We start from the raw sequence: 15341 nt of genomic DNA on the forward strand, positions 1-15341 counted from the left end.
ATTCTGTCATTATCTCATACAACAGATATACTTCATATTAACTTCACCATGATAAACAGATTTTATTTGAGATGTTTTCATAAATTATCTCTATTTTCATAATTAAAATGCAAGACTTTTTAATGTCCTGAATATCTGCTGAAAAATTACATGTATTTCTGATTGTGTTTCTTGGTAATAACTTTCCTTCACATCCATTTACTTTTAGCTATTACTATCCTATTCATGTCATGATGAATGTTTTTTTCTGACTGGAGGTGTCATACGGATACGTTTGTAGATTGGCTGTTTGTGTTCCCTTGATATCGTGATGGCCGGGTCGTTCAGATGTCCAGCTATATTATCACAAACCCCCCGTCTCTGGCTCGCAAGTTCGAATCACATGTGAAACAGTTTTTAGGTATTGACCGCTGGTCGGTGGCTTTTCTCGGGGTACTCATATTTTCTTCTATCATCAAACCTGGCACATGACCCTGTTAATGGTAATAAAAACTAAGAAATGGCGGTTTGTTTCCTTATTGAATATTGAATCATAAGACGAAAATTGAAGTTTTCTTTTAATTGCATTTTTCAACTCAGATTTCTAAACGTGCAACTCACTATTTCAATAAGCTACTCGCAACTCACAAAACGAAAACCTCGTAATACCACTACCGGAAATACAATCTTGGTTTTTAATGTGTAGGTGATACTCATTCTCACATTTCCAATAACCGTTTTATATGTCAACACAGATATTTCACTTGGCTTGGCCTGTAAGCATACATATTTACAATATTCGTTCACCTGTATTGGTGAAAACTTTGCGATAAAGACCATACGATAAATGACGGATAAAACAAATTGGCCACAACCATGGCTAAGGACAGGAATGACCATACCCTTCGGACAGTATGCTAAAAATTCCCAAAGGACCAAGTCCACTACCCGGAATTAGGATGTCCATTACCAAATTTGTCACAACTTTAGTAATCATAACTTACTTTGATAATATATCTGGTAAGTAGACTAGTACTCAAATGTAACTTCATTATCATTAGTATTATCGTTTTGATATAATTCTAAATGAACTATAAATTGTTCTATTAACTGATATCGATAAATGCCAATAATCTATTGCAAAAACATATGATATAAAATAAGCAATTTCATATTATCATTTCATTTCTGCAAATATGCTATTTATTTTTATTTTTGTCGACATTTCTGTGTAAAAAAAAATCTCGAATTGATAAATTCACATAATTGCTGGACCAATTGAACATATAAGTGTTTTTATTAATGATTTAATACGTCTCAATTATAATAGTTCATTTATAATGCAAGATGTAAGTTTGAGTGTCATTTATTTGATTTCGAATCTTTACAATAATTTACAATTAAAAGCATCAAGTATAAACAAGGTTGTAAGCTTTCATCGTATTTAAAATAAAGTATGTGTAAGAAATGTATACATGTATGTGTGAAACTTATCAGCAAGCAGACACAAACGTGTTTCTTCTGTTCTATGTCGGACATCTTCTCTAAATAATTTCTTCTCCCATATAGTCAGCAAGTTTGGAGCATTTTTATTACTTCATTGCCATCGTCTTTAACATCTGAAAATATAATTTTCTGAAATCAAAGAGTATCCGTATTAAACCCCAGCACCTGTCTCATTCTAACCACAATAACTTGTTTCTAAGAGATGTCCCGGTCTATCACTCAATCTCCCCCCTCCTTTTTTATGAAAAAAAACTTATGAATAAATAGATTCCGTTATGACTTTCTTTATGTATTGTAATCGATGTTTGTATCAATGATATCAAAATACCTTCAGCGGTAGAATATGACTTATTGCATTCACTCAATACAACACACATTCACATTTTGAAATTTAAGTTCTTGTTTAAACACAGAGTTTCAGTTTTAATTTTAAAGTAATTTCTGTACCATAGCCATTCAACATGATAACAAATTTTAATTCGGAGAGATCAATTCTTTAAAAAAGCCCAAGTAATATTTAAATTAAGATTTGAAGAAAAGAAAAGAAATTCTGTGCTAGTCATACTGTGAATGTGGGAACTGACTTTCGCAATAATGTTTTCGTATGACATCTGGACTGTATTTACACTAGAGGTATTATTACGTAATCAACCGCTCAAAAGACAATAACAGCGATATATCAGTCATTTCCGACATATCCAAGCTTAAATGTCAGAGCAAACATTCTGATGATGTAACAAAAACCAAGGGAGGAAACTCTGATAAATGATAATGAGATGAGGACTGTTTGTATACCTACGACAAATATTTACACTATTAACTGATATGATAGCGCCAAACATTTATGATAAAGGGAGTAGAATACACCTTCACGGATTATCGGAACGTTTCTGACAACCGTAAATTGGGAGATTTTAGCGTCGCGAAATGGTGGCGTTTTTGTATCAAATTAGAATATGGCGTTTTACAGTGTTCTGTAAGAAGCAAATAACTCTTATTAGATCAAATGGTAAAAACATCTGAAGATTAACTTTTTTCATTACTTTATTTGTCGCACGTTGACAGAATATACCTTAAATATATGTTAAAATAACGTGATTAATTAACTTACCTGATAATACACACGTGATTGATAGCGGGTATATGTATTGATCTTTATATAAAAATAAGTAAATACGTAGTCAAAACTTGCTGTGTTTAATGTTGGCGTTTTCATGCCAAACGTTCAAATAAGCCGATGTATTTATAATGACTGACATGAATTTCCACTCAACATATGCGTTTAGTTGGAAACCAGCAACATTAAATTAAGATATCATTTTACATTTCAGTAATACAAGGTGCAGTCACGACAGTTTCAACAAAGATACCTTGCAAGAAGATGTCTCCCCCTGAAAACGGGAACGTGTCGTGTGTGGAGACTGGCAATTTTCTGTAAGTAATGGATGGACAATAGTTATGGTATCAAATGATGTTGAATAGTACTCGGCCGCATAAATGAGGTAAAATTGGACATGCAAATTAGATCCTTGCTACAATATAATTATCTTTTGTTACAGGGCATGCGTTGCTACTTGTAACGATGATTTCCGCTTCCTGTCTATGAATGCATTGGAAAAGAGAGTATGTGACGTCATCGATGGCAATTGGTTTGATGGTGGAAATGATCTCCCCCAATGCGTTTCATTAGGTCCGTTTCGACAACGGATAAGTATATCTAACAATTATTTAAGATAACAGAAACACATAGGCCTACTGCGATTAAGGTCACGGCTTTATTTGATGCACCGCCCCACCAATGGGTGTAATTGGCAACATCACAAATTTCTTAATATTCCAAGAAGTCAATAGAGATGAATGAGGATACCAGCATTCACTCCATTATGTTAACATCACATTGTTTCTTTTTGACCAAAATTTATTCAAAAGTCATAAAGTTCCTTGATCGAAAGAAATTTAGTTACTTTAATCAATAAAGTTAAATTACTCTCTAAATGTAGAAATTGCCCTTAGGCATTTACTTAAATTTTCCAAATTAATTCCAATCACATAATTAATATAATATTCATTTTCTATTTAAATAAAGGCAAGCAATGTGAATATAAAGCACTATCAATGACTGCTGCAAAAGCACTATCAATAAGTTCACTCAATGTCAATAAGCACTATCAATAAGTTCACTCAATGTCAATAAGCACTATCAATAAGTTCACTCAATGTCAATAAGCACTATCAATAAGTGCACTCAATGTCAATAAGCACTATCAATAAGTGCACCCAATGTCAATAAGCACTATCAATAAGTGCACTCAATGTCAATAAGCACTATCAATAAGTTCACTCAATATAAAAAGCACTATCAATAAGTTCACTCAATGTCAATAAGCACTAACAATAAGTTCACTCAATGTCAATAAGCACTATCAATAAATTCACTCAATGTCAATAAGCACTATCAATAAGTGCACTCAATTCAATAAGCACTATCAATAAGTGCACCAATTCAAAACACTATCAATAAGTGCACTCAATGTCAATAAGCACTATCAATAAGTTCACTCAATGTCAATAAGCACTATCAACTCAATGTCATAACACTATCAATAAGTTCACTCAATATAAAAAGCACTATCAATAAGTGCACTCAATGTCAATAAGCACTATCAACAAGTGCACTCAATGTCAATAAGCACTATCAATAAGTTCACTCAATGTCAATAAGCACTAACAATAAGTTCACTCAATGTCAATAAGCACTAACAATAAGTTCACTCAATATAAAAAAGCACTATATCAATAAGTTCACTCAAATGTCAATAAGCACTATCAATAAGTTCACTCAATGTCAATAAGTACTATCAATAAGTGCACTCAATGTCAATAAGCACTATCAATAAGTGCAAACTGGTATCAATGAAAAACTATCAATAAAATGTCAATAAACACTATCAATAAGTGTAATCAATGTCAATAAGCACTATCACAATAAGTGGCTTAACAATTTACGAAAAGACTAGAATATCTAGTAGGGTTGTTCCTTTTCGAAATGTCTAATATAAATGTGCGTAACAATGCACATGTGTGCCATACTTATGATGCAATTCATCTTAGCTTGATTTTCCGGCTAAGTGTATTAACGAACTTTTTGTAAAACAATAAATTATGTTTTAACAATAAAGTTTCATGGCATCAATATTTAAAGTAATTTACCACACAGAATCGCTGAGTAGCGAGAACTGTCGACCGGCCCATCCACCAGAGAATGGAATCGTTAGATGTGAGCACATGGACACACAACTGTGAGTTACCTTTCCTTGTCTGCACAATAATGTTCCATAGCTACTTTGTGATGAATTATAAAATAGGTTAAACACGTTTCTGTGCTACACTATCCTTTTGATATACTTTTGTTGATTGTGTTAAGTTTGATCAATTGATTCTATAATTCCAGGAAACTATTGCATTAGTATGGTGCTATATTTTAAACTTCTTTCATTACCAAGGGTATGTACCGGAACCTGCAATGATGGTTATATATTCGTCAGCCACGAAACCACGGTGACGAGGACCTGTGACGTCACAACCGGAGAATGGAATTCTGGCAATGTTCTTCCTGCATGCAAAGGTACAGTCATGCCAAATTCATTATCAATATCTTCTTTAAAAAATCGAGTAACATCTTTTTTTTTTTCATTTTTTAAATTCAATATATGCATATAAAATAACAATGTTTTTCCTTTCACAGAAGGGCTTCCATAACAATTTCCATATTTCAATTGATCATTTCAATTATGCACTTCCACCACTTTCACATTAATTACATATAGAATCATTGCTTATACATCCACTCAAAAAAGTTACTTTAAGGGGGGATTCTTAAATAAAATGAAATTTTAATATTCGTTTACAGGTTTTATACATTAAATAATTTTAGAATAAATATCACATAATATTACATTTAATTTCAAAACAATCATGAAGTAGTATTTAATATTATCACTAGAAGTCAGGTCCAAACGGTCGATAGAGATAGAGATTACATAAATATAAGGAACTCAGGCAAGTGTACTCGATAAGAGAACTATTAGCTGTATAATTTAAAAAAAACAGTCACCGTACCAATTACACACGTGTCTTCATTCACTTCAGCGGCTGACGTTCATTTTTAATATCTTAATAATAAAGTAATCAATATATATTGCCAAGAACAAAGTTTGAGAATATTGTAAATTCAACTGACAAAATTAAAATAATATTGTATTTAATATTTTGACAACCATTCTAATGAACTAAATTACAATTTCATTTATTTAATTGAAGTTGATTTAATAAACGTAATTAATTTATTATTTTAAGAACCATCGTCAAATGACAGTTCAACCGCGTATAATTTTACATAACAGACAAATATGTGACTTATCAAGCAACACTCCATCTGTTTTATACTGTAGCGGCAGTTATTGGAAATTGCACACTCCCGAGTCCACCAACAAATGGAATGAGCAAATGTATAGTCGAGGGTTCAGAACTGTGAGTGAACTATTTTCTTTAATGATAATGCATACCGCTAGCAAAATTCCTTGCATGCATTTAACACTTTTTTCAAGAATACAGAGTGGTAGATTACAAAACTCTTGTGAAGTGACCCGTTTCAAATGTCCGAATTTCATTCGCCCCTTTAAGAATTTGGTGAAATAAAAATGAACACAATTGGATGAAGATGTTAGAGCATTGAAATGGATTTTATTCTAATATTGCAAACTTGAGATTGACATTACTTTAATCAAAAGTGTTTTAAAGTTCTAACATGTTCCACCAATATCATCAGTCGATGACTACCATCAGATGTAACGGTACTAACCTTACATTGATTCTGTTGTAGAGTGTGTACTGCAGTATGTAACCATGGATACTATTTACCAGTTGCTATAGACAACGCCAAGCGTGTCTGTTCTATAGAAGATGGAGTTTGGTACGACGGAATGTTCTCATTTCAAGCCTGTCAGGGTAAGCCAATTGTTTTGCCTTCGTCATCAATTCCTTGTAAATTTTTCCTAATAGATGTATAGACATGGAACATGTGGAGATGTAATGATACACAAGTTACTCCCCGTTGATTAGGTTACGCTGTTAAAACACTAATTGGTTTATGTTTCAGATCTGCTAGAGTAACTTCCCTTATTTTACTCAGGTGACAAACTAGGTTTATGAATATATATAGCTGTTGGTTTGCTATATTGGTTTAAATGATCCTATAAATAAATAGATAAACATATCAACTTGATTAAGCAGAGGAGTATCATATGTTGAAACCTAGTAAAATAAAATTCTTTCCTAGGCTTCTTTTTTATACGTAAGATACATCCGTATATTAACTATTTTAAAAGAATGATACAAAAAGGTAAAAAATATGACTAGATGTCCATAGTAAGCACGATAAGATAATAATTTGTTTATATTAATAAGACAAGCATTGTACAATCTAAAGTGGTGCTGCATTCACAATTGTAACATGACTTTTAAAGGATATCTTAAAAAAGCAAACATTAAATAAAACTCATATTTAATTGGCCATGTTAACATTGATATAATTAAAGATCTAATTAAAAAATAGACTGTTTTTCTCTTCACTTAAATTTGAGCGTATCGTAGATCACCATGATTGAGCGAAATAACAAGTATAATTTTAACTACATAACTGTAGATTGATCATACAGTCACATAACACAAAATATCCTATAACTTCTATTTTTTTAATATATTTGAATCGAATGTTTCAACCAACATTCATCATAATATATGCATAAAATACAGGCATTTTGTAAATGAAATATTTTTCTTTGACAGCAATAAACGCTACAAACCATTGTGGATCTTTAAATGTATCACGTGACGTATCTACTGTCACATGTCGTCAGTACGATGGAGATTTGTGAGTACATGTGACTTAGCATTTGCAAAGGAAGTGTTTTAATGTTTGAATTCTTAAATAGTTTTTTCCACTATGCTATATCTATAATCTAATGTGTTTTATCTATTGCAAAATTTGGAATAATAAGAATTACCAAAATTCCATCCAATCACTACATTAAATAATACAGGCTATATAAGAAGCAAACCGATCCATTAAAGTAACAGCTGGCATTTCTCTTACCTATTGGCGTTGACGTCTCAAAATAAGATTGCTTTTCAAATACAGAATGTGTGACGTCAAATGCATCAATGGATTTACATTTGAGACTCATGACGTCACGGTCAGGCGAATTTGTGACCGCCTGACAGGCACATGGTATACCGGAAGTCATGTTCCTCGCTGTGTATGTAAGTAAATCATAATTTTCATTAATATTTTGGACATTTACAAAATGCTTATAATGGATATAAAAATTAATAAGAACTTCCAATTTGAGGTCTAGATTCTCCAATATCAGCTCACTACGTTAAAGAATGGAATAACCTAAGCTATTTTTTTTGTTAGTTCGACCAAACGGCACATTACATTCGATAAACATTTAGTTTATTTACCCAATAGCAACTTGTGAGGAACGTCTAATCTCCGGAAGTGACGACATTAGTGACATTAGTTTTACGGCATCTGGGTCATGGACCGGGTTACCGGGTGTTTACTTTGGCCCGGATAGAGCGCGAATGACCTCTAACCTGGAATACGTTAATGGCCAGTTTCTGAGTGGAGGTTGGAGACCGGCAAATGACGATCTCAGTCAATATATTCAGGTAACAGACTTATTACCACAGTTCTTTAATATATGGTAATAGAAAAAAGTAACAAACAAAAAAAAAAGGAAAAAAAAAAGTTAAAAAATATAAAAATGACCTACTAAGATTTCCGTTTCCATAAGGGAGATTATAATTATATTGAAGAAAGACATGTATAATAGTTGTCTCATCAACCCCTCTCATAATACCAGTTTCGATTTATTATATTTAAAGATGCTCCACCGCCGACAGAGCATATATGATATTGATCATTAGAACAATAATAGGTGTTTTATCGTGTATATAAACGTATAATTAACACAAAAAATAAAATGAAATAATTTACTTCGCCTTTGGTACATGCGCAATCAGTACTTCATTCCATATAGGATATAATGGCACGGATTTTTTTCGGGATTCAATTAATTATTTTTTATATCTTTAACTTGAAGTAAAATTAGAAGCTCAAACTTTTCAATGGTGGTAATGGTCTTAGTGAGTAACTTTTGTAACTGAAGAAAAATACTAAACCGTCTGCTCCTGTTTTTAATAGCGGAAAAATACCTTTTGTCAGCGGTGGAGCATCTTTAAATATAATAAATCGAAACTGGTATTATGAGAAACTGGTGTTATAATTAATATCATAACTTGTCTATTAAATTTGAAGATTAACCTATTTTACACATTAAAAGGTAGTTCAAAATGGTCACCAATGCCTCATTTCCGAAAGCATTTTTTATTATAAAAAAACTCCTCGCTCACCTTTATTGAGAAAAGAATCTGCCTAGAATAGTGAATACTCGCTGACGTAAAAAATGAGATGAAATATGAAATATGTTCCAAAATAAAAACACATTCGATTAATGTTGTGTATGACCTAAGAAATTTTTCAATAGGCAAACAAAACATTTTTCAGTATAGATCAACTGTTGTTGTTAGACGCAAAGATTCCCCTGCAGTGAGAAAATATATTCCTGTTACAGGTAAAACTTGACAAGGTGAGCAGAATCACAGGTATAATTACCAAAGGCAGAGGTGTGAGTTCTGGGGACACAGCCCAGGATGTTGTAACGAGGTTCCGGATTCTTTACAGCGTCGACGGGAAGTCTTTCGTACCGTACGGGGATGAAACAGTCACAGACAAAGTATGTATGGTATTAGGAATGACCATAAAGCAATTTTAACATCAGCAGATATGTTCCTAACACTATTTGTTCTATCAGCAATGAATACGATTAATGATCTTAGAATATAGGACTGAGGTAAAGCATTCAGTATAAACATATCCTTTTTGACCAGCTCATAAAATCTTTTGTAACACTGGTGACGTCATGTGCTGATTGCAATTAAGTTTTTCTGAATTATTTAAGCATTAAATTACCTTTTTTGGGGGGATTTGTGGTCCTATAATTCTCCCAAGACATTGGATAACGCGCGTTATGATTAATTTGTCTGCAATCCTTGGAGAATGATAGGACCATAAATTCCCCCAAGAAGACAATTTAATGCTTATATTTCCGTTTTCTGTCAGTTTAAGGCCAACCTGTAATGTACAATGTAATGGCTCTCCAAAATTAAATTCCCTGCTGCTCCCGTCAATGGAGAGTACTTCCGACGTCATAATAACTCCCGGCGTCGGGTAATAACTCCCTTGGTCATTACATCATAAGGTCGTTCAAAAACGACCTTATGATGTAATGGCTCTCCAAAATTAAATTCCCTGCTGCTCCCGTCAATGGAGAGTACTTCCGACGTCATAATAACTCCCGGCGTCATTCGGGGTAAAAAAAAAGCCCTTGGTCATTACATCATAAGGTCGTTCAAAACGACGTCACAATACATGCTGTACATATCATTACACCAACGGGAGTAATATGAGAATTATGATATCATAAATTCTCTTTTGGGTTGGTAAGGTTATAAAGTGCCAGTCCCGAGCAAATGGAAATATGTGATACTATCAAATTTCTGAAAATGAATTCCCCACGTTATGACAAAAATTCCGTACACCAGGGGTCTCAGATAGAGTCGGTAATGGTTGTTTTTTATCCCACGCTTTCTCCGAAACGGGGGATATCAATTTGGGTTCGTCCGCCTGTCTGTCCGTCTGTCTGTCCGTTTGTCTGTAACACTTCGTTTCCGTGCAATAACTGTAACAAATGTAAACCGATTTTCTTCAAACTTGGTGACAAGGTTAAATGCTTTAAGGGCTCGGCCAAGTTCGATCGCGACTGTCGATGGACCTTATTTAGCGGAGTTATGGCCCTTTGAATTACTAAAAAACGTCATTTTCTGCCATTTCCGTGCAATAAGTGTAACAAATGTAAACCGATTTTTTTTCAAACTTAGTAACAAGGTTAAATGCCTTAAGGACTCGGACAATTACTATCACGACTTTCAACGGACCTTATTTAGCGGAGTTATGGCCCTTTACTTAAATAACAAAAGTCAGTTTCTGCCGTTTCCGTATTATAACTGTAATAGATATTAACCGATTTTCTTCAAATTTGGTAGCAAGGTTAAATGCCTTAAGGACTCGGATAATTTCGATCACGACTTTCAACGGCCCTTATTTAGCGGAGTTATGGCCTTTTACTAAATAACAAAAGTCAGTTTATGCCACTTCCGTACAATAACTGTAATAAATATTAACCGATTTTCTTCAAACTTGGTAACAAAGATGAATGGCTTAAGTGCCTGGCCAGGTTCGATCAACTCTTTCAGCGGATGTTACTTATCAGAGTTATGGTCCTTTAATTTATTACAAATGTCATTTTTTGTAGTTTCTGTGTAATACTAACAAATGTTGAAACTAATATTGTAAAAACTTGGTAACAAAGTTAAATGCCTTAAGGGCTTAGCCAAGTTCGATCGCCACTTTTGGCAGATCTTAATTAGCAGAGTTATGGCTCTTTGATTTAATAAAAAATCATTTTCTGCCACTTCATAGCTGTAAAAATATTAACAGATTTTCTTCAAACTTGTTAACAAAGTTAAATGTCTTACTTCCTAATATGACTTCAGTTTATTTTTTCATGTTTCAACCCAGGTTAAACCTAACCTCAATAATGTTTACCTACAATATGTCCTGAAAGCGGGGGATGGAAATTCCACGAATTTACTTTTTTTCTCCATAAGTTTTTCAGTGGGAATACAGACACTTGTAACCCACAGACGAACTGGTTCTCCTGTCCATTTACTGCCCGCTATGTTCGTATCAACCCTATTGCCTGGAAGGACCATATTGGACTTAGGTTGGAACTGCTTGGATGTCCCGCTGATGAAGGTATGTTTACTGGATAATTGAGAGATAATCTTATTACCGTCTATGAGACCGTCCGTATCTGTTTATATTTCAAGACTTTCTTCCAAAAAACCGAATGATATTTGACAGATAATCGAATCAAAGTCTATGAATAAGTCCATATCTTCAAAATAGCAATATTGTTCCTCGAAACAGTGATTGCCAATGGCATTACCTTTGCATAAGTTATTAAGCATTGTGTTTGGTTAATTTAGGGTAACGGTTAGAGTTTCATCATTTCAACTATATCGTCAGTATGGTTTCAAAAGCTGAGATAATCAGATCCAACATTATAAGGGGAATACATAAATGAATAGAAAATAAATGTGGTTAACAAATTGCGGATCAGCCAAAGGACTATTATTATTAATCATAAATGGTTATATACATAATAACGTTTTTTGTAGAGTCTGTCTTGACTACCACTTTTGTCAGCAGCACAACTCCCGTGCCCGCCACGTCATCAGGTAAGTTTTGTTACGTGACAGGTATATAAAGTTTTCTTAATGCTGGATTCTTTCTATTTTATTGCACGTTTCAGGAGATTTGATTTGCGGTTGCGTTGATGAATCGCTTAGTAATTTTATAATGCCGGTGTTCATAGTTTATGTATCACCATATACAAGTAATTATACGAAATAATTGAAAATTCATTGCCTAAGGTATAATTTATGTGATATTTGAAGGGATAGCGCTCCCAAAGTGGGACACTTTTAACAAAAAAAAAAAATATATATATATAGATTATTAGTATTAATTGGCATTCACGTTTGTGTCAAGAAAGAAACATTGACAGGTGTATAAAGAACATACCTTTATTCTCTAAATATATTTGATTTATTCTCTTTTTAAAAATACTGATCATTCAATATAAACATTTCTTTGTTTTTCGTTTTCGGTATTTTTTGAATATATATTCTTAATATAAGTTGATATAATCAAAATCAGGCTGAATCTTGTCTAGACAAATACACGTATTAATAGTCTCTTGTAAATTTGATAGATGATACTACATTAACGATTGAAATCTGGCAACCTTTGTAAATCACAATGCAAAGCCTTTGTTACAGGCACACGACCTCCGCCTTACTGTTCATCACTACTGCCTCCGAAGAATGGGATAATCACCTGTGAGGATAGAGGCTCATCCCTGTAAGTAGCTCTGATAACTCCGTCTATTCACCGCTATTTGAATATTTTATAGGTTTTGATTGGTTATCTATATATAATTGATACAAACTGATGTAGGGTGTTATGATAAATCAATATGTAATGGCTTAAAGAAATTTCATTTCCTGGATGAAAATTCCTATCCATGTAGCTGCTTATGGCTTATAGCTCATACCTTTTTGTGAAAATCTACATCGATCTCACAGATACATGCTACAACACAATTGTCCTCGCCAAAGGGAAAGGATTTCTTTACGATATCTTTAGGATTTACATATTGCCCAAATCATTCGTAGCTATGCTATTCACAAACTTGTTCTAAAATGAAAAAAAAATATAAAAATATATAGATTATAAATATATAGATATATCAAAGTCGTTAAGATGTAGATATTGAACCATTTTTCATATTATTTAACATGTCAGGGTCTGTACGGTCTTTTGTAAAGATGGATGGGCGTTTACCACCGGGGAATCCCTGGTCCATAAAAAGTGTAACCTCACAACTAATACATGGACAGATGATCACGCATTTCCGTCCTGCTATAGTAAGTTATTAATGTAAGAAAGTCGTTGTTTTTAACTGTTTTAATTACGCCACTCTAAACTAATGTTGTTGATATTTTCTAAAATCATATAATGATTAAATGTTCAATTTCGTTAAAGTACATCAATGTCTCTATTTGGAAGTTAAGATTCCTTATATTTTCAAAATGATATTTAATAATAAATACCAATAAAAAAATCCAACACTTGGTTATTTTATTTTTTGCGACAAGAAGTATGTTAAAGTGAACAGTCGGGCAAGGATGGCTAAAGTCGGTAAAAATAGTGTGAATGTATCCAGAATAATTTCTTATGAAATAGAAAAATAAAATCTCTCATCAAAAATTGTCTGCGTACGAAGAAATTAATTTAAAGTATAGGAATCCTAAAACGTCCTCCCGGCTGACTATGTCCGTGGTTACATTTCCACGCAGCCTCGCTTTCAATGCTTTCAACTTTTCTTTATTTCAATGGTCAGAACTGGGAAACGTAGGCAGAACTTGACCCTCGTATTAATATGTGAGAACTTTTGGAAGGCCAATGAACGCATCTAAACTGGTTTTCTTTGCCCGACTATTCACTTTAAATATTGGTATTAAATTATCCAGGCATTTGTCATATTTCTTTCTAGAATTGCCTTAAGTTTAAAGTTTACTCTAAACTTTTAACCAACCATAAACCTATTATATCGAATGTAAAGTGTATCTATTTGATGTAATTTATGGTTGTGTTTCAGAATTACCTGACATAACGACTACAACTAGCTACAAACCACTCACAGGTACGTAATTTGCTTTTAATCATTAGATAATTAGACATCGTTGATATGGTTACGTTTGTATGTAACCTACCTTATTTCGTAATTGATGAAAGCAGTAGTTATGATTTCAAGTGAAGAGTAATTTAATGATTACAATAGTTCAAATGTATGTGAACCATTTTTATTGTTAAAATGGAAAACTTATTATGTCTTTTTGAATGATTAATGAATGGAAAATGACATATTTTGATATTTTCTAATTAACATAAAACAATACCACAAAACTACCCATTTGTCTTAATTATCGATAAAACAGAAAGCTATAGAGGTTGAGAGCACCAATTGCATTTGTCAACCATCAAGCATTTTGTAAACAAACAGCGGTTTTCAGTTATTGATACATCAATACATATCATGATGTTTTCAACAATATTGAAGGTATTCCATTTTAAGGTCGCTTACTCAACACCATTTTCATCTAAACTATATTTCACGTCTTTGTCAATTTCACCATATTTATTCTAAAATACATGTGCCCGCGTTCAAGGGCTATTTCGTATTTTGTGTGTTCTGTATTGATGTGTTATATAATTATTCACTAAACATTTAAAAAATACGTAAAAATATGTACCACGCCGACATTAAGTGGATAAGAGTATTTTAATTTTTAACTTTTAAGAAACACTTTTTCAGATTGCATTGGCAGGGATCAAGATTGTCAACACAGACATAATGGGGATTATCATACGTGCGATAGCTGTCACTACTTCGCCAGCTGTTCGGAGGGATATGCCTATGTTCGGCCATGTCCGGACAATCTCGTGTTTGACGCCGGTGTTCAGAGGTGCCAGTACCGGTCTACGACGTGCACAGACGCTGTAGGACTCCCGGCTATAGGGAAGAAGTGACAGTCGTAAACTCAATTTGTTGTACCTTGGAAAACATGTACTTCCTTGTGTGGAAATAGTGTTATCGGCTGTGCATTGTTCTGTTGCATGCAAGCTTTTTATTTTATTATTCGTTGACATTCCATCCAAATTTATTCTACTTTTTGTCAATGTGTGTTCTGCTACGTGAAAAACAAACGTATCATACGGTCTATGACGCTATATACATGTCAACCAATCACATCATAGTGTCAAGTTGTGACTTTCAACAAAACTTTATTGAATTTATATACACGAAAGTGATTGAATATTATAGCTGACAGTGCAAGTTAAAAACTGTACATTTGAGAATAAAAGAAATAATAAAGTTTTTTTTTCAATATTTTTTTTTCAAAATTCGTTTCTGAGACAAACCCTTGCGTTTCTAAGGACGGGCAGTCGCCATTTTGTTTTTACTCTGCTTGAATACAAA

General features: G+C 33.2%; 1 protein-coding gene across 1 annotated transcript; it reads left to right on the top strand.

Annotated features, from left to right (window-relative positions):
- Positions 1-834: 834 nt before the first annotated feature.
- Positions 835-15245, top strand: LOC138317631 (uncharacterized). Its single transcript, XM_069259430.1, has 17 exons — positions 835-999; positions 2817-2919; positions 3045-3175; positions 4703-4784; positions 4989-5110; positions 5937-6015; positions 6368-6492; positions 7333-7417; positions 7685-7806; positions 8018-8220; positions 9186-9347; positions 11341-11488; positions 11914-11973; positions 12577-12658; positions 13103-13224; positions 13959-14003; positions 14676-15245. The coding sequence occupies exons 1-17, from the start codon at positions 894-896 to the stop codon at positions 14888-14890; spliced, it is 1992 nt and encodes a 663-aa protein (XP_069115531.1). The 5' UTR covers positions 835-893; the 3' UTR covers positions 14891-15245.
- Positions 15246-15341: the final 96 nt, after the last annotated feature.

The sequence above is a fragment of the Argopecten irradians genome, chromosome 3 (genome assembly GCF_041381155.1).
Source record: "Argopecten irradians isolate NY chromosome 3, Ai_NY, whole genome shotgun sequence".
NCBI lineage: Eukaryota > Metazoa > Mollusca > Bivalvia > Pectinida > Pectinidae > Argopecten > Argopecten irradians.